This window comes from Amblyraja radiata, chromosome 13 (genome assembly GCF_010909765.2).
Source record: "Amblyraja radiata isolate CabotCenter1 chromosome 13, sAmbRad1.1.pri, whole genome shotgun sequence".
NCBI classification, from domain to species: Eukaryota; Metazoa; Chordata; class Chondrichthyes; order Rajiformes; family Rajidae; genus Amblyraja; species Amblyraja radiata.
This window is the reverse complement of record NC_045968.1, coordinates 61246841-61268105: the sequence shown is the minus strand read 5'-3', so window position 1 is coordinate 61268105 and position 21265 is coordinate 61246841. Positions and strand designations below refer to the sequence as shown.

Below are 21265 nucleotides of genomic sequence, written 5' to 3'. Positions count from 1 at the left end.
TGTCGTGGCACTGTAATTTCCTGAAAAGGATTATTAAAGGAATAATCTAAATCTAATCTAATCTAATTTTCCTAGTTACATCTTCAAAAAATTCCAGAAGATTAGTCAAGCATGATTTCCCCTTCGTAAATCCATGCTGACTCGGACCGATCCTGTTACTGCTATCCAAATGTGCGACTATCTCATCTTTTATAATTGACTCCAGCATCTTCCCCACCACCGATGCCAGGCTAACTGGTCTATAATTCCCCGTTTTCTCTCTCCCGCCTTTCTTAAAAGTGGGATAACATTAGCTACCCTCCAATCCACAGGAACTGATCCTGAGTCTATAGTACATTGGAAAATTATCACCAATGCATCTAGAGCCACTTCATTAAGTACCCTGGGATGCAGACCATCAGGCCCTAGGGATTTATCAGCCTTCAGTCCCATCAGTTTATCCAACACCATTTCCTGCCTAATGTGAATTTCCTTCAGTTCCTCTGTCACCCCAGATCCTCTGGCCACTACTATATCAGGAAGATTGTTTGTGTCCTCCTTAGTGAAGACAGATCCAAAGTACCTGTTCAACTCATCTGCCATTTCCTTGTTCCCCATAATAAATTCACCTTTTTTAGTCTTCAAGAGTCCAACTTTGGTCTTAACTAATTTTTTCCTCTTAACATACCTAAAGAAGCTTTTACTATCCTGCTTTATATTCTTGGCTAGCTTACCTTCGTACCTCATCTTTTCTCCCCGTATTGTCTTTTTGGTTATCCTCTGTTCTTTAAACATTACCCAATCCTCTTGCTTCCCGCTCATCTTTGCTACGTTGTACTTCGCTTTAATTTTTATACTGTCCCTGACGTCCCTTGTCAGCCATGGTCGTCCCTTTATCCCCTTGGAATCTTTCTTCTCGTGGCCTCATAGGGTGGGGGTGAGGGATGGGGGGTGGGGGGTGAGGGATGGGGTTGGGGGATGGGGATGGGAGATGGGGGATGGGGATAGGGTGGGGAATGGAGCATGGGGGGTGGGGGGTGGGGGATGGTGGGTGGGGGATGGGGTTGGGGGATGGGAAATGGGGGTGGGGCATGGGGGTGGGGGTGGAGTTGGGGAATGGGGGATGGGGAATGGGGATAGGGGGTGGCAAATGGGGGATGGGGATAGAGTGGGGGGTGGGGATGGGGCATGGGGTAGAAATGGGGGGTGGGGAATGGGGAATGGGGGGTGTGGGGTGTGGAATGGGGGGTGGGGAATGGGGGATGGGGGATGGGTAATGGGGGGTGGGGGATGGGGGAGGGGAGAGGGGGGTCGGTGGTTGGGGGATGGGGATGAAAGTCCAGGTACACTACGTCCTGAGGTTGGAGATGGGGGATGGCGAATGGGGGATGGGGATAGGGTGGGGGTGTGGGATGGGGGATGGTGTAAAGATGGAGGATGGGGGATGGGAGGTGGGGGGTGGGGATGGGCAGTACGGGATGAGGGTGGGGGGTGGGGTAGAGATGGGGGGTGGGGGTTGGGGGATTGGAGGTGGAGATGAGGATGAGGATGGGGTAGGGGGTGGGGAAGGCGTTGCGGGATGGGGGTGGGGGTTCGGTGGTTTGGGGATGGGGATGGGGGTGGGGGTTCGGGGATGGGGATGGGGGGTGGGGATGAGGGTGGAGATGGGGGATGGTGAATGGGGGATGGGGTAGAAATGGGGGGTGGGGGGTGGGAAATGGGGGGGTGGGGGATGGGGATGGAAGACGGGGGTGGGGGGTGTGGGTGGAGATGGGGAATGGGGAATGGGGGATGGGGATGGTGGATGGGGTTTGGAGGGTGGGGTCTTTCTTCTGTTCTTTATCGTGGACTGCGGACCGGACACGAGGCTCCCTGTCAATGAACGAGGGATCCTGTAAACATTGCCCACTTGTAAATAATGCAAGCAACGCCATCATGTTAACTAGTGCAAACAACATCAGTGTTAACTGGTATAACAATGCCCAGTGTTAACTAGTAAAAGAATGCCCTGTGTTAACTAGTGTAACAATGCCCTATGTTAACTAGTGTAACAATGCCCTGTGTTAACTAGTGTAACAATGCCCTGTGTTAACTAGTGTAACAATGCCCAGTGTTAACTAGTACAACAATGCCCAGTGTTAACTAGTACAACAATGCCCTGTGTTAACTAGTGCAACAATAGACAATAGACAACAGGTGCAGGAGTAGGCCTTTTGGCCCTTCGAGCCAGCACCGCCATTCAAAGTGATCATGGCTGATCATCCCCAATCAGTAACCCGATCCTGCCTTCTCCCCATATCCCTGACTGCTATTTTTAAGAGCCCTATCTAGCTCTCTCGTGAAAGAATCCAGAGAACCTGCCTCCACTGCCCTCTGAGGCAGAGATTCCACAGACTCACCACTCTCTGTGAGAAAAAGTGTTTCCTTGTCTCCGTTCTAAATGGCTTACTCCTTATTCTTAAACTGTGGCCCCTGGTTCTGGACTCCCCCATCATCGGGAACATTTCCTGCTTCTAGTGTGTCCAAGCCCTTAACAATCTTATATGTTTCAATGAGATCCCCTCTCATCCTTCTAAACTCCAGAGTGTACAAGCCCAGCTGCTCCATTCTCTCAGCATATGTACAAGGACCCACAGATCCCGTTGTACTTCCCCTTTTCCCAACTTGACGCCATTTAGATAGTAATCTGCCTTCCTGTTTTTGCTACCAAAGTGGATAACGTCACATTTATCCGCATAAACTTTATCTGCCATGCATCTGCCCACTTCCCCAACCTGTCCAAGTCACCCTGCATTTTCATAGCATCCTCTTCACAGTTCACACTGCCACCCAGCTTTGTGTCATCTGCAAATTTGCTCATGTTACTTTGAATCCCTTCATCCAAATCATTGATGTATCTTATAAATACCTGCGGTCCCAGCGCCGAGCCTTGTGGTACCCCACTAGTCGGTGCCTGCCATTCTGAAAGGGACCCGTTAATCCCTACTCTTTGTTTCCTGTCTGCCAATCACTTCTCTATCCATGTCAGCACTCTACGCCCAATACCATGTGCCCTAATTTTGCCCACTAATCTCCTATGTGGGACCTTATCAAATGCTTTCTGAAAGTCCAGGTACACTACGTTCACTGGCTTTCCCTTGTCCATTTTCCTAGTTACATCTTCAAAAAATTCCAGGATTAGTCAAGCATGATTTCCCCTTCGTAAATCCATGCTGACTCGGACCGACCCTGTTACTGCTATCCAAATGTGCGACTATCTCATCTTTTATAATTGACTCCAGCATCTTCCCCACCACTGATGCCAGGCTAACTGGTCTATAATTCCCCGTTTTCTCTCTCCCGCCTTTCTTAAAAAGTGGGATAACATTAGCTACCCTCCAATCCACAGGAACTGATCCTGAGTCTATAGTACATTGGAAAATTATCACCAATGCATCCACGATTTCTAGAGCCACTTCATTAAGTACCCTGGGATGCAGACCATCAGGCCCTGGGGATTTATCAGCCTTCAGTCCCATCAGTCTATCCAACACCATTTCCTGCCTAATGTGAATTTCCTTCAGTTCCTCTGTCACCCCAGATCCTCTGGCCACTGATTAGTGAAGACAGATCCAAAGTACCTGTTCAATTCATCTGCCATTTCCTTGTTCCCCATAATAAATTCACCTTTTTCGGTCTTCTAGGGTCCAACTTTGGTCTTAACTAATTTTTTCCTCTTCACATACCTAAAGAAGCTTTTACTATCCTGCTTTATATTCTTGGCTAGCTTACCTTTGTACCTCATCTTTTCTCCCCGTATTGTCTTTTTGGTTATCTTCTGTTGTTCTTTAAACATTACCCAATCCTCTTGCTTCCCACTCATCTTTGCTACGTTGTACCTCGCTTTAATTTATATACTGTCCCTGACATCCCGTCAGCCATGGTCGTCCCTTTATCCCCTTGGAACCTTTCTTCCTCCTAGGAATGAACTGATCCTGCACCTTCTGTATTATTACTAGAAACACCTGCCTTTTTTGTTCCACTGTCATCCCTGCTAGTGTATCTTTCCAGTCAACTTTGGCCAGCTCCTCCCTCATGGCCCCATAGTCCCCTTTATTCAACTGCAACACTGACACCTCCGATCTACCCTTCTCCCTCTCCAATTGTAGATTAAACCTGACCATGTTATGGTCACTGCCTCCTAATGGCTCATTAACCTCAAGGTCCTTTATCAAATCCGGTTAATTACATAACACTAAATCCAGAATTGCCTTCTCCCTGGTAGGCTCCAATACAAGCTGTTCTAAGAATCCATCACAAAGGCACTCTACAAAGTCCATTTTTTGGGGTCCAGTACTAACCTGATTTTCCCAGTCTACCTGCATGTTGAAATCTCCCATAACAACCACAGCATTACTTTTGCTACATGCCAATTTTAACTCCTGATTCAACTTGCGCCCTATGTCCAGGCTACTGTTTGGGGGCCTGTAGATTAGTCCAATTAGTAGGTATGTTGCAAAGCCTACCTGAAGCGTCGCTGAAAATCTGTCGCTGCGGATGTGCGCGATTTTGGCGCCGTTTAGAGGAGGCGGGTTTAAAACGCGATTTTCCCTAGGCTGTTCCAATCGAGGATGTTCAGCCTAGTTAATTATTAACGAAAAATCGCTGGAAGATTCAGTCGCTTTAGCTATTATTACTTTTAAAGGCTTTATATAATTGTTATAGTAGTTTAAAAATTAACCTCTAAACCCGCGACCACGGCAACGACAGGGTCTCATACAGCAGACAATAGAAGGTAGGCTGTTTATTTTTACATTAAAAAGGGCTTCTTAAGATCCCTTTATACAAAGTTTAATGTTGCGAGAAGCTCATTTTGGGCCCATTATATCCCGCAGTATTTTTCTCGGCATTTGGGGGCACAAATCCACCGCAATATGAACGTTCTAAACCAGCGCGTTCCACAGGGACCCACTGGAAAGCTGATTTAAATGGGCATTTATTTACAGCAATTGAACACTAAATTCCTTCCATTTGGCCTATAAATTAATGTAAATGAGATTTAAAAATCATGTTATATTGTGAATTATTTGTGAATATTCTTTGGACGCTTAGGCTATTTAAAAATGTTAATCTTTCCTTAAGAAATGGATAGATGTTTAGATCTAGTAATTGAATTTTGATTAAACATGATTTTCTTTTTGAGTATTTACTATTTGTTTTAGCGTTTAACGTTATAATTTCTACCTTTTTTTCTAAAACTGCAAATAATAACTTGTTTCTGTTAATGCTGTTCAGTGTTTTTTTTATTTACATTGTAAACAGATGTCTCCAAAGAAGAAATGTAAAATTGTCAATCCAAAAGCCCAGCCAGGCATAGCTAGAGTTCAACTTGAAGTGAATTTCTCTGTCATGCCCGAGTCTATGAGGGATCTTAAAAATGGACACATCTTGTACTTGTTTACCTCATTTGGAAAAAGTCTGCCTGAAACAGAGAAATTGCTGAGTTCACATTTCTCTTTGTCGGATGCAGAAGGCTATTCATGTGCTGCTGTTAAGTTAAGAGTGCAGGCTCTCGTTAAACGGACTTTGCTTAAGTTTAAAAAACTCACCAATCCCACGGAATTTGGAGCATTTATGGAAATTTGTGATGAAACTTTTAAACTTCAAGAAGGCAGTCAACACATTTCTTTAGATGACATTCCACTGCCTGGTGCTCAAGATCCTGAATTCTTGACATCAGCTGAAAGCCAAGTGCCCATATTTCAAGAGACCGAGGACATGGGCGATGACAGTCATAGTCTGCATCCTCCACTGAATCTAGCAACGCCAACGACAGCTACTGCCTCACCTGAACCAATGCCATCGACATCTGGTGTTTCAACAAGATGTAGCAGAGAATTTCTAAGTCTTTCACCAGGGAAACAGAAATTGAAGAAAAGACTAAAGTTTGTGTCCGAATCCAGGGCTGCTCTTTCAACAAAGTACCACACAAAGATCAGTGAACTTAGGGCACGGTTGAAAACTCCCAAACGTATAGTTAATCAAGCCTTAAAGATAAAGCAAAAGCAAATAGATTCAAAGGACAGAAAGATTCAGGAACTCAAAACCAAATTACATGATAACACTTTGGCACGAGAGCTCTCTAACACCAAGGCAGAGTTTTTGAAACTTAAAAAAGCACACAGACAATTGCTGACGTTTCGTGGCAGTACGAAAAAGAGGAAAATTGTTTCAATTCAACAGCTCAGAAAATGTCAAGAAAATTTAAAGGACAGGGAAGAGGATGTGAGACGCCTCGAATTTGACATTCTTGTCCTCAAAGAAACAATCGAAACTCTGCAGGCTGCCAGTATTGTCAAGGCAAAGGTGGGCCAGAAAACTTACTCCTCAACAATAAGGATGCATGTGTTTGACTGTATTGTAAACAAAACTCCCACAGCAAACATTCCAATCCTGATAAGCCAGTTCTACAAGCGGAGTGGACTTCATCTGGATCATGTTCCACAACGCAGTGCAGTTGAAGTTATGGCCCGAGAATTGGGGGCTATTGCTGAGTTGCAAACAGCAGAGATGCTCCTTGCAACAGAGGGTTTGATTGTGGGTTTTGACGCAACCACCCAGGAAGAGACCCACATTAACAGCGTTCATTTCACCACCACAAACAAATGTCTCTGCAGCAGTCGAGGAATTGGCTGGTGGGACTGCTGAGGACTATGCACAACATATTTGTGAAACAATTGACAATTTATGTAAAACCTACACTTATTTCAATCTGCAAGCAAATTATCAAGAAACCAGACAAAATATAATCGCCAACATTTCAAACACAATGAGTGACCGGTTGTGCAGCAAATCATGCTGCTATTACAATTGTGAGTAGTGAGTGGGGTAAATATTTGAACGAGCTCTACTGCCACTTACATCCTCTTGACTCCATTGCTACATCAGTTCGCTCAGCCCTAAAAATGCAGAAACAATCTGGAGGACAATTCTTGTTTGGGAAAGACTGTCTAGCAGTAAATGCCATTCTGCAGATGAGCAAGCTTCGTTATAAAAACGGAAAAGGGGACCGGACCCAAAAGGATTTGTCGCATTTTTAGATGACAGGAACATCCCCCGAGGTGTCCTCCCACGGTACCGTGGCAACAGATTGCACATACTGTTTCACATTAGTGGCAAGCTAATAGAACATTATGATGACTTTGTTGCACTGCTGAATAGCGGAATATATTGTGGGGGGTTGAAAAGCGCCATCCTCCATGACTTCACCCAGGCTGAAGCAAAAGTAGAACTTCAGATATTGGGCTTACTTGGCAAATATCTGACTGGGCCTTGGATGAAGTGCTTCTACACTTCAAGCCAGAATCAGATCAACCATGTTGATGGCATCAAAGTGGTTAAAGGGGTGATTGCTGCTCTTAAGGAAGCCACAGAAGATCCAGAGAAATTGATATTGGCAAGGGAAGATTTCTTCGGTGAGGAGGTACATCTTGATGCCACATTGACAAAACTTCAGGAGCTACCAGTACATCCACGGTTCAGTTCAAAGATGAGGAGCTGTCTTCAAGCTGTCATCACTGTGTTGGAGAGGCAGTATAGTAAATACTTTGAACTTGATGTAACTGAGAAACTGAAGGAGGAGACTGCATCAGCAAGATCACACAACATTGATGCGGAGGAGATAATGGGGATGTTTAGTTCATCGAAACAGAAATCTCCCAAAGCCACCATGTGTTATTTGCCATGTAGGATGCGGGCCTGCAAGAATAAAACAGTCAACTTCCTTGATAATCTCGAGGAGCATCGTAGGGAGGAGGTGCTCTGTAAGGCAGTGACATGGGGGAGAGTGCAGAGGAACACACGGAAGAAAAAACAGAAGGAATTGAGAGCAGAAATCATCAAGCAACAGAAAGGCAAGGAGCATGCTCGAGACACGAAAGAGAGGAAAAAACTAGGGAAAAAATTGAAAGAGACTTAAACAGCATTCGCAGAGATTATCCGAATTTGGACTATTCCAAATGTGATGATCTACACGACATTATTAGTGGGAAAGTAGTTGGCAGAAAGGCATGTCATGCGTGGTTTGAAGATCAAAAACTTGTAGTTTACAATGCCAAAATTGAAAAGTTGAGGAAAAACAACATGTACAGAATTGCTTATTGGTTGCAGTCTGAGGAGTATGATGATGCTACTGATTATATGCCAATGTACCAGCTAGCAGCTGATCTTCTCCATAAAGACTTGGTCTTTTGCTAGAAATTGTAATTTATTTACCTATCCATAACAGACTTACAGCATATTATACAATAATATTAAAGTTCTGATCTTGAGAATATCACATTTTTGAATTTTCAAGGCAGTCTGGTTGTTTATTACTATTTCTGTCACAACGGTCAATTTTGTAATTAGCTACAATTAGGTAACTAACTAATTATATGCTTTAATTTCAGGTCATCCAAGTAAGATTGTTTTATATTTTTTCAGAATGCTTCAATCTATGATAAGTGAAAATTTCATTCAGTTCTCTTAATTCTTAAGAAAGTTACGGGCTTTTGACTGTCCAAGATCACAGCTTTTTTGTAATGTCCATAGAAAATCAATAGGGAACAAGATGCTAATTTCCGAGTATGAAAATGGCCATAACTTTTTTAATACTTGAGATATGAAAGTGAATTTGGTGTCAAATTAAACTTATTTTTATGCTTTATCTGATGGGATAAATTGCAGACTTGATTTTTTAAATCTCAAAATGTTGTAACATTGCTACCATTAGGGTCTTTTTACCCTTACAATTCCTTAGGTCTATCCATACTGACTCCACATCTCCTGTTTCAATGTCACCCCTTGCAAGCGACTGGAGTTAATTCCTCACCAACAGGGCAACCCCACCCCCTCTGCCCACCTGTCTGTCTTTTCGATAGGAGATATACCCTTGAATATTCAGTTCCCAGCCCTGGCCCTCTTGCAGCCATGTCTCAGTAATTCCCACAACATCATACTTGCCAGTTTCTAACTCAGCCTCGTGGATTTTGAAGAAACAGCAACAAAGAGAAGCAGGAAAAAGCACTGATTGGCTCTAGCCCGAGAGGGAGGAGAGTTAGAAGTGAGTCAGAGGGGGAAAACAGTTTAAAACTGAGGAATTTGGTTTGTAAATTTGTAAATTAGGCAGCATTTCTGGAGAACATGGATGGGCAACATTTTGGGTCGGGGCCCTTCTACTGAAAAAGAAGTCTGAAAAACTAACCCGACCCGAAACATTACCTATTCATGTTGTCCAGAGATGCTGCCTGAGCCGCTGAGTTACTCCAGCATTTTGTGCCCAGCGTGAGTGTTAATTTCTTGCTAACTCAAAGAGGTGAGTCTTGCGGCACACCTTTGTGATATCACCAGGCTATCTATGACCTCACAGCAGATGCAAATGACAGATTCTGCCCCTTGCTCCAACTGCCTAAAGTGGTAACAACAAGCCCCTTGCCTTGAAATGACTAATCGAGCTTGTGCAAACACCCAACCAGCTACCAGAGTGACCTTTGAAAAATGATTTCTAATATAAGATTCTGTCATCATGAGGTAGGAGGATCGCAGCAAGACCAATGGTTTTGGGGTGTGATGCTGTGACATGGAGCAATGAAAATGGAGTAATGGGATGGGTTGAGAAATGATTGATAAAGCAATGGGATGGGACATTGAGAGCAATGGGCCCTGGGTGTGGTGTAGGTGTGTGTGGGATAGGTGGGTCAAGGAGAAGTGAAATGTGTGTTGGATTTGGGACATGGAGCATTAGGACTGTGACTTCATCTGGGGTAATATGACAACGATTTTCATTGGTATATTATGTATTAAGTTTTGGTTCAGCCGAAATTTGCAACATGCTATTGGACAAGCCTTGTACGCTTGTAGACACCAAGATACTTACTGAGTAAATACAGTCCATGGAAATTATTAACTTTTTCTCTCATCCATTCTGGGATCCATTCTCTTTGAAGATTCCTGAGGGAAGAAAGATCAGTGTAAAACCCTCCAAATTCGCAGGGTGTCCAGCGAAGTCATAGAAACATAGAAAATAGGTGCAGGAGGAGGCCATTCGGCCCTTCGAGCCAGCACCGCCATTCATTGTGATCATGGCTGATCATCCCCTATCAATAACCCAGTGCCTGCCTTCTCCCCATATCTCTGGACTCCACTAGCCCCTAGAGCTCTATCTAACACTCTCTTAAATCCATCTAGTGATTTGGCCTCCACTGACCTCTGTGACAGGGAATTCCATAAATTCACAACTCTCTGGGTGAAAACGTTTTTTCTCACCTCAGTCTTAAATGATCTCCTCTTTATTCTAAGTCTGTGGCCCCCTGGTTCTGGACTCGCCCAACATTGGGAACATCTTTCCTGCATCAAGCTTGTCCAGTCCTTTTATAATTTTATATGTTTCTATAAGAACACCCCTCATCCTTCTTAACTTCAGTGAATACAAGCCTAGTCATTTCATTCTTTCCTCATTCTTTCCTCATATGACAGTCCCGCCATCCCAGGGATCAATCTCGTGAACCTATGCTGCACTGCCTCAATCATAAGGATGTCCTTCCTCAAATTAGGAGACCAAAACAGTGCACAATACTCCAGGTGTGGTCTCACCAGAGCCCTATACAACTGCAGAAGAACCACTTTACTCCTATACTGAAATCCTCTTGTTATGAAGGCCAACATTCCATTAGCTTTCTTCACTGCCTGCTGTACCTGCACGCCAACTTTCAGTGACTGGTGTACAAGGACACCTAGGTCTCGCTGCACCTCGCCCTTACCTAACCTAACCCCATTGAGATAATAATCTGCCCCCTTGTTTTTGCCGCCAAAGTGGATAACCTCACATTTATCTATATTATACTGCATCTGCCACGCATCTGCCCACTCACTCAACCTGTCCAGGTCACCCTGCAACCTCCTAACATCCTCTTCACAGTTCACACTGCCACCCAGCTTTGTGTCATCCGCAAACTTGCTCCTAATTCCCTCTTCCAAATCATTAATATATATGGTAAACAGTTGTGGCCCCAACACCGAGCCTTGTGGCACTCCACTCGCCACTGCCTGCCATTCTGAAAAGGACCCGTTCACTCCTACTCTTTGTTTCCGGTCTGCCAACCAATTTTCTATCCATGTCAACACCTTACCCCCAATACTATGTGCTCTAATTGTAGTCACCAGTCTCCCGTGCGGGACCTTATCAAAAGCTTTCTGAACGTCTAGATACACTACATCCACTGGCACCCATTCATCCATTTTACTTGTCACATCCTAAGAAAATTCCAGAAGATTAGTCAAACATGATTTCACTTTCATAAATCCACATTGACTATCCAAATGTCCCATTATTACCTCTTTAATAATTGACTCCAGCATCTTTCCCACCACTGAAGTCAGGCTAACTGGTCTGTAATTCCCCATTTTCTCTCTCACTCCTTTCTTGAAAAGTGAGATAACATTAGCTATCCTCCAATCCACAGGAACTGATCCTGAATCTATTGAACATTGGAAAATGATCACCAATGATCAAGTCATGTCAGTGCTATCTCCACGGCCAACCTCCCTCATGGCGAGGATCTAATTCCACGCATTTGCCTAACGGCCAATTCCCAGGTGTGCCATTGGAAGCTGGCGTCGAACGAGAGATTGTTGTTGCGGCACCACTCACCCAGGCGTTCTATCTCTCTCCTGTGCACTTACTCATCACCGCCTGTTATTTGGCCACTATAGTGGTGTCATCAGCAAATTTGTAGATGGCACTGGAGCTGGGCTTTAGACACACAGTCATGAGAGTAGAGAAGTGGTCTGAACACATAGCCTTAAGTTGCTGCTGTGTTGATGGTCAGTGAGTAGGAGAAGTTGGTAATGATCTTCTCTGATTGAGGTCTGCCGATGAGGAAGTGAAAAATCTGTCTGCAATGACAGGTATGGACACCAAGGTCTGGGAGCTTGCTGATGAGTTTAGAGGGGATGATAGTGGAGGCATTTGTTAATTATGTTTAAGGCGGAGATAGGCATATTAAAACCGCAAAGGAGTTAAGGAGTATGGAAAAAGAGCAGGAAAGTTGCTTTAACGCCAAGAATTAGCTGTAACAGCACAGCAGGCTGGAGACTGGGTAGTCTAGTCCTGCTGTTTCTTATGTTTTAATGATATGGAGCTTGACCTCCGGCTGTTCACCCTCCCCTTCCAGAATGTTCCGCAGCTTCTGGCACAAGGGAAGCTAGATTAATTATCAGTAGGAAAGAACTGCAGATAGCGGAATTCTGCATTAGGATGGAGAGTGACACGGTTAATTCAGAGACTAGGGCCCTAAACTTGAATAAAGGAGACTTTGAAGGTATGAGACAGGAATTGGCATGGATAGGCTGGCAAATTATACTTAAAGGGTTGACAGTAGAGTTGCAATGGGGAAGATTTAAAGATCGTATGGATGAACTCCAGAAATTGTTCATCCCTGTCTGGCAAAAAAATAAAACTGGGCCGCTAGCTCAACCGTGGTTGACGAGGGAAGAGAAGGATAGTATTAAATCTGGATCAGTTCCTGTGGACTGGAGGGTAGCCAATGTAATTCTACTTTTTAAGAAAGGAGGGCGAGAGAAAACGTGGAATTATTGACCAGTTAGCTTTACATCGTTAGTGGGGAAGATGCTGGAGTCGATTATTAAAGATGTTATAGCAGCGCTTTTGGAAAGCAGTGACAGGATCGTTCAAAATCAGAATGGATTTAACTTTTGGCATTTTTCGAGGATGTAACAAGTAGAATGGATTAGGGAGAGCCAGTGAATGTGGTGTATCAGGACTTTCAAAAAGTCTTTTACAAGGTCCCACACAAGAGATTAGTGTGCAAAATTACAGTACATGGTATTGTGGGTGGGGTATTGATATGGATAGAGAACTGGTTGGCAGACAGGAAGCAAGGAGTAGGAATTAACGGGTCCTTTTGAGAATGGCAGGCAGTGACTAGTGGGGTGCCGTAAGGCTCAGTGCTGGGACCCCAGTTGTTTACAATACATATTAATATAACCATATAACCATATAACCATATAACAATTACAGCACGGAAACAGGCCATCTCGGCCCTACAAGTCCGCGCCGAACAATTTTTTTCCCTTAGTCCCACCTGCCTGCACTCATACCATAACCCTCCATTCCCTTCTCAATATAACCAATTAATGATTTAGATTAGTGAATTAAATGTAACATCTCTAAGTTTGCTGAAGACACAAAGCTGGGTGGCTGTGCGAGCTGCGAGGAGGACGCTATGAGGCTGCAGGGTGACTTGGAAAGGTTGGGAGAGTGGGCAGAAGCATGGCAGATGCAATATAATATGATTAAATGTGAGGTTATCCACTTTGGTGGCAAGAACAGGAAGGCAGATTATTAGCTGAATGGTGTCAGATTCGGAGAAGGGGAGGTGCAACAAGACCTGGATGTGCTTCTATATCAGTCACTGAAAGTAAGCATGCAGGCACAACAGGCAGTGAAGAAAGTCATGAGGTTGTGAGAGGATTTGAGTTTAGCAGCAAGGAGGTCCTACTTCAGTTGTAGGGCCCTGGTGAGACCGCAACTTGAGTATTGTGTGCAACTTTGTTTGTCCTAACTTGAGGATGGACATTAGTGCTATTGAGGGAGTGCTGCATAGGTTCACCAGGTTAATTCCCGGAATGGCGGGACGGACGCATGATGAAAGAATGGGTCAAATGGGCTTGTATTCGCTGGAATTTAGAAGGATGAGAGGTGATCTTATAGAAACCTATAAAATTCTTAGAGGATTGGACAGGGTAAATGCAGGAAAAAAATTCCCGATGTTGGGGGAGTCCAGAACCAGGGGTCACAGTTTAAGAATAAGGGGTAGGCCATTTAAGAATGAGATGAGGAAAAATGTTTTCACCCTGAGAGTTGTAAATCTGTGGAATTCTCTGCCACAGAAGGCAGTGGAGGCCAATTCACTGGATGTTTTCAAGAGAGAGTTAGATTTAGCTCTTAGGGCTAAGGGAATCAAGGGATATGGGGGAAAAGCCAGAACTGTGTACTTATTTTGGATTATCAGCCATGATTTTGGATGATCAGCCATGATTTGAGAAGGAGAACGTTAAATTGGAAGTGTCAGTGATGCAGTTGAACAAAGGGAACTATGAAGGCATGAGAGGGGAGCTGGCCAAGGTAGACTGGAAAGGGATCCTAGCAAGAATGACGGTGGAACAGCAATGGCAGGAAGTTCTGGGCATAATCCAGAAGACGCAGGATCATTTCATTTCAAAAAGGAAGAAAGATTCTAAGGGGAGTAGGAGGCAACCGTGGCTGACAAGAGAAGTTATGGATGAAATAAAACTAAAAGAAAGATGTATAACACAGCAAAGAGTAGCCGGAAGCCAGAGGATTGGGAAACTTTCATAGGATAACAGAAGGAAACAAAACGGGCAATACGGTCTGAAAGGATGAAGTACGAAGGGAAGCTGGCCAGGAATATAAAGCAGGACAGTAAAAGCTTATTTAGATAGGTTAAGGGAAAAAGAGTAGCAAAGTCAAATGTGGGTCCCTTGAAGGCAGACACAGGTGAAATTATTATGGGCAACAAGGAAATGGCAGAAGAGTTGAATAGGTACTTCGGATCTGTCTTCACTAAGGAAGACACAAACAATCTCCCAGATGTACTGGAGGACAGTGGATCTAAGGGGGTAGAGGAACTGAAATAAATTTTCATTAGGCGAGAAATAGTATTGGGTAGGCTAATGGGGCCGAAGGATGATAAATCCCCTGGACCTGATGGTCTGCATCCCAGGGTCCTCAGGGAGGTGGCTCCAGAAACAGTGGACGCATTGGTGATCATTTTCCAATGTTCAATAGATTCAGGATCAGTTCCTGTGGATTGGAGGATAGCTAATGTTATCCCACTTTTCAAGAAAGGAGCGAGATAGAAAACGGGGAATTACAGACCAGTTAGCCTGACTTCGGTGATGGGAAAGATGCTGGAGTCAATTATTAACAAGGTAATAATGAGGCATTTGGATAGCAGTAAAAGGATTAGTCCAATTCAACATGGATTTATGAAAGGGAAATCATGTTTGACTAATTTTCTGAAATTTTTTGAGGATGTGACAAGTAAAATGGATGAAGGGGTGCCAGTGGATGTAGTGTATCTAGACTTTCAGAAAGCCTTTGATAAGGTCCCGCACGGGAGACTGGTGACTAAAATTAGAGCACATGGTATTGGGGGTAGGGTGTTGACATGGACAGAAAATTGGTTGGCAGACCAGAAGCAAAGAGTAAGAGTGAACGGGTACTTTTCAGAATGGCAGGCAGTGGCAAGTTGAGTGCCGCAAGGCTCGGTGTTGGGGCCGCAACTGTTTACCATATATTTTAATGATTTGGAAGAGGAAATTAGGAGCAACACTAGCAAGTTTGCGGATGACACAAAGCTGGGTGGCAGTGTGAACTGTGAAGAGGATGTTAGGAGGTTGCAGGGTGAACTGGACAGGTAGAGTGAGTGGGCAGATGCGTGGCAGATGCAGTATAATATAGATAAATGTGAGGTTATCCACTTTGGCGGCAAAAACAAGGGGGCAGATTATTATCTCAATGGGGTTAGGTTAGGTAAGGGCGAGGTACAGCGAGACCTGGGCGTCCTTGTACACCGGTCACTGAAAGTTGGCTTACAGGTACAGCAGGCAGTGAAGAAAGCTAATGGAATGTTGGCCTTCATAACAAGAGGATTTCAGTATAGGAGTAAAGAGGTTCTTCTGCAGTTGTACAGGGCTCTGGTGAGACCACATCTGGAGTATTATGTACAGTTTTGGTCTCCTAATTTGAGGAAGGACATCCAGTGCAGCAGCGTAGGTTCACGAGATTGATCCCTGGAATGGCGGGACTATCTTATGAGGAAAGATTGAAAAGACTAGGCTTGTATTCACTGGAGTTTAGAAGGATGAGGGGGATCTTATATCAGAAACATATAAAATTATAAAAGGAATGGACAAGCTAGATGCAGGAAAAATGTTCCCAATGTTGGGCAAGTCCAGAACCAGGGGCCACACTTAGAATAAGGGGGGAGGTAATTTAAGACTGAGGTGAGAAAAAACCTTTTTACCCAGAGAGTTGTGAATTTATGGAATTCCCTGCCACAGAGGGCAGTGGAGGCCAAGTCACTGGATGGATTTAAGGGAGAGTTAGATAGAGATTTAGGGGCTAGTGGAGTCACAGGGATATGGGAAGAAGGCAGGCACGGGTTATTGATAGGGGACGATCAGCCATGATCACAATGAATGGCGGTGCTGGCTCGAAGAGCCAAATGGCCTGCACCTGCACCTATTTTCTATGTTTCTATGATCATATTGAATGGCAGTGCTAGCTCGAAGGTCCGAATGGCCTACACCTGCACCTATTTTCTATGTTTCTATGATCATATTGAATGGCGGTGCTGGCTCGAAGGGCCGAATCACCTACTCCTGCACCTATTTTCTATGTCCATGATTCTATGTTTAAATCGAATGATAGACACAAAATGCTGGAATAAATCAGTGGGACAGGCAGCAACTCTGGAGAGAAGGAATAGGTGACCCTTGTTCAGTCTCGACCCGAAACGTCACCTATTCCTTCTCTCCAGAGATGCCACCTGTCTCACTGAGTTACTCCAGCATTTTGTGTCTATCTTAGATTAATTATCATCTTAGAACTGTGCTGTTTCTCGAACTATAAATCTTTGTTCGATTGTAAAGGGAGAGTATACATTTAAAGGCAAGACTCTTAACATCATTGATGTACAGAGAGATCTTGGCTATCTATAACTCCTTGAACGTGGCAACACAAGTAGAGAACTTGTGAAGTCATGTTGCAGTTGTATAAGACGTTGATGAGGCCACATTTAGAATATTGTGTTCAGTTCTGGGAACCATGTTATAGAAAAGACGTTGTTAAGATGGAGAGGGTACTGAGACAATTTACAATGATATTGCCAGGGTCTAAGTTGAGTCGGCTGGGACTCAATTCCTTAGAGCACAGGAGATTTTGGGATGATCTTATAGAGGTGTATAAAACAATAGGAGGCATAGATCGGGTAGATGCACAGAACCCTTTGCCCAGAGTAGGTGAATCAAGGACCAGAGGACATAGATTTAATGTGGAGGGAAAAAGATTTAATAGGAACTTGAGGGGTAACATTTTGACACATATGGTGGTGGGGGGAAGCAACAAGCTGCCGGAGGAGGTCGTGGAGGTAGGGACTATCCTAACGTTTAAAAAAGTTAGACAGGTACATGGATAGGATTGGTTTGGATGGACATGGGCAAAAACGCGGGCAGGTGAGACAGGTATAGTTGGGACATAATGGCCGGAGTGGGCAAGTTATGCTGATGGGCCTGTTTTCACAATGTATTATTCTAAGACTCTATGACTATGTAGATACAGTGCAGGCGGTGGCAAGGAATGGGTCTGGAGCAGGAGCAGTGCCTGATTGTGGGCTCCCTATGTGGCTCAGGGTATGGGTCTCTCAGGGAATGGGGTCTCAGGGAGTTAGGGTCACAGGGAGCCGAGTTTTCCGGGAGTATAGGGGGGTTGCACCCAAGGTCACTGGGTCATAGGGCTTGACGCATGGAGCCGCTCAATCCATCTGGAGGACATCGCAGCTTCCGGTATATGTTGTTAATACACGAAACGCGTACTTTCCTTCCTGTTAAAAACCACCAAAATGTTGAATTTTTGCGCTGTAAAAAATTGTGGAAATCGGGGTAAGTGTGAGAGACATGCACCCAACTTCAGAATTCCAAACGTGAAGCGAAATGAAGGTAAAGAGAAGTGAGAGTTGAAGGGCCAACAACAGCTAAAGTGCTTAGCAAACAATGGCCGTGCAGATATCGAAATTGAAAATATTGGGAATTATCGCGTTTGCTCACTGCATTTCATCAACAGTAAGGCATTATTTGTTTTTTTTCTTGATTCCTTTGATATCTAAAACGTCTCAGAAGTGATAAATCTGGCTATAAATTTTGCTTCAGCCGTTTTCTTTTTGTATGTAAAAACCCACTTGAGAACCATGGGCGATTTAAAAATTTTACAGCCAGATTTATCACTTCTGAAACTTTTTAGATGCCAAAGGAATCAAGAAAAAACACAGATAATGCCTTACTGTTGATGAAATGCAGTGAGCAAACAGCCAATGTTCGCCAAGCACTCTGGCTGTTGTTGTCCCTTCAGCTCTCGCTTCTATCTACCGTCATTTCTCCTCACTTTTGGAACTCTGAAGTAGGCTAAATTATTTACAATGCAAAAATTGACAATTTCGGCGGCTTTTAACAGGCCCGCTACGCTGGAAACAATGGTCAGAGCTTACCTGCAGTTCATCGCGTGTACTCCAGTTGGCGTAGCGTAGCAACAGCACGGGTCATGTGTCGTGACCTGAATGCCGTGCAACCTCCCTATGGGCTTTCAGGAAATGTGGGGTCTCAGGATGTGTGGGATTTTGGGAAGTCGGGTCTTGGGGATCAGTGAATGGGGCTGATAAGCCGAGGACAGATATACTACGAAGGGCAATGTGTGAGCAGGGTCTTGGGGTCTGTGGTTTGGATATGAAGGGCAAGGTTTGTGTTGGGTGTGGGTGAGGGGCGGGGCAAATGGGGCGAGGGGGTGTGTGGGGGCGCGGCCTGTGGTCTGGGGGGCGGGGACGAGCTGGGTCTGTGGGCTTTGGGCTGGGTCTGTGATCTGGGGGTGGGCCCTGTGGTTGATGGGCGGGGCCTGTGGTTGATGGGCGGGGCCTGTGGTTGATGGGCGGGGCTGGAGGCGGTTCCTGGGGCGGGGGTTGTGGTCTGGTGGGCGTGGTCTGTGGTTGATGGGCGGGGCCTGGGGCGGGGTTTGTGGTTGACGGGCGGGGCCTGGGTCGCGGGACGCTGCAGCCGCCGGGCTTTATTCTGTGTTCAGCCGCGGAGCGAAGCCGAGGATGGGGTGAGTGAGGGTTCCATCACCTCCCCCGCTCCCCCCCACCTGCTCCCCCCCCACAAACCTACACCCGCTCACCACACCCACACACCACACACCACCCCCCCCCCCCCCCGCCCCCCCCGGACCCCACCCCCCCCCCCGCTCCCCCCCACCTGCTCCCCCCCCACACACCCCTCCACCGCTCCCCCCCACACCCCACCCCCCCCCACTCCCCACCCCACCCCCCGGACCCCCCACACCCACCCACCCTCCCCCGGAACACCCCCCCCCCCACACCCCACCCCCCCCGCTCCCCCCCCCGGACCCCCACACCCACCCGCTCCACCGCTCCCCCCCTGGACCCCCACAACCCCCCCCCCCCCCGGACCCCCACACCCACTACCCCCGCTCCCCCACACCCACCCCCTCTCCCCCACACCCACACCCACCCTGCTCCCCCACACCCACCAGTTTTGGGGAGTTTGTTCTATCTCATGTAGCTACCAAATTTGCCATGTTACAACAGTGATTATATTGAAGGAGGAGTGAGGGACTATTAGATGCTGTGGGATGATGTCCTGTGGTTCTCAAAACAATGGTGCTTGGAATGTGGTTTTGAAGGAATAGCTGTGGTGGATGTCATTCTGTGTCTGGTCTGGCCAACTCACAGAAGAGGTTAGCCTTGGCTGGAGTGTGCTGCTTGAGATTGGTGGAGAGACTGGGAATCTGTGGCCTGCTCTTGTGCTTCAGTGAAATGAATACTTTATTGTCACATGTGACAAGTCACAGTGAAATTCTTAGCATGCATACCCAAGGTATGCAAATAGTTGCCCATAAAGGACCCCCCCCCCCCCCCCCCCCCCCCCCCCACGCCGGGTCCTCCTCTGTTCCTTCCCTTGGCAGTGATGTCCACATTTCCGAGTGTCTGTCCTCGTTCATCAGTCAGCACCATCATCGACCGTCGTGCCGACCTCTCCACTAACGCCGTGAGGCTCCACCGCCGGCCTGCGAGGCTCTATCTCTGAATAGCGAGGCTCAGGCCTGCCGCGGCTTCTCAGTAGCACCTCCGGAAGGAGGTGTTGATTTGTATCTTCTTGTTATAAATGTCACTGAGGAATGTCCTGTTCTCTAGCATATATTAGTTTTGTTAAACTCTATGCTGGGTGTGTTAATTTTGTGTTGAATTGATAAAGTATTGAATGTTCTAATGCTCACTCTACTTTGGCAGATGCTTCTGGTTCTTTGTGCTCTGCTTCCTGCCCCTGTGTGGAGCAAATGTCACTGAGCTGGTTGGGATGTTTGGGAAGTTTCAGTCGCCCAATTATCCGGAGGGTTATCCGAGTGATACAGACATAACCTGGAACATCACCGTGCCTCTCGGATTCCGTATCAAGCTCTATTTCATGCACTTTGACCTCGAGCCCTCCTACCTCTGTGAATACGACTATGTGAAGGTAGGTTGGCAGCAGAGTGATCAAACCCAAGTTGCTGATTACATTCCACTGTATAAAATAACGAAAATAAAAACATAAAATGCACAACAGTCAAACAACAGGTGTGCTAAAACAATGGTAACCAGAAACATTGACTGTTTCTCTCATCACAGATGCTGTCTGGCCTATTGGGTAATTCAAGCATTTTCTTGTTTTATTTTAGATTTTCAGCAGCTTTTCACTTTTTCCTGAAAAAATGTGAACTCCAGATTTTCCTATATTATTCCCCCAGGTTATTTAATAGATCTCGCTGTTTATGCTATCTCATCACGCCGTGTACATTCTGATCCAAATGGTTAATGTAGATATTAATCAGCCCACCACTGATCTAGTCTCACTCAGAGTTATGTAGCACATCTCTACATGCTGGGCAACATTTCCAAACCAGGAACTAGGGTGCACCTTTATCATGGTTACCGCGTAGCAAATGTAACATAGAATAATCGTCGAGAAGTGGTCAATTCAATTATGAAATGCTAGTTTATACACCTGTGTGCTCCTCCAGTCTCTGTATCGGAATGATTAACACTGGAGAGGCTATTGCAATGGCTGAATAATTTCAGTTCTCTGACACTAGGTAGGCTGGAATAGTTTTCTTTGGAACACAAGTATGAAGGATGCGAGGTCCACACAATAGCTAAGCGGAGGTAGGGTGAATAGGATGGATCCATTTTGGGGGAATGGTCGTCTGAATGCGTTCAGGAGCTGTGGTAGTCGCTGGCGAAGCCTGCGCTTGTTTCCTGTCCCAGTTGTCAGGCTGTTTCAGAGACCAGACAAGAATCTACCATCCACTCATTGTAATGAAGGGTCTGACACCTAAAACAATCTCTTTCTATAGATCCTGTTATCTCCCAACTGTTTCCAGTATTTAATTTTAATCACA

General features: G+C 45.5%; 1 protein-coding gene across 3 annotated transcripts in view; it reads left to right on the top strand.

Annotated features, from left to right (window-relative positions):
- The first annotated feature begins 18818 nt into the window (after nucleotides 1-18818).
- masp1 (MBL associated serine protease 1) overlaps nucleotides 18819-21265 on the top strand; it is a 70496-nt gene continuing 68049 nt past the window's right edge. For all 3 annotated transcript variants that reach the window (XR_004413861.1, XM_033032206.1, XM_033032205.1), the window contains exons 1-2: nucleotides 18819-18913; nucleotides 20118-20343. Coding sequence is in view for 2 of the 3 variants with exons in the window: in XM_033032206.1 (XP_032888097.1) it covers nucleotides 18909-18913; nucleotides 20118-20343 (231 nt within the window). In the remaining variant the exon portion in view is untranslated. The remainder of the gene's footprint in view (nucleotides 18914-20117; nucleotides 20344-21265) is intronic.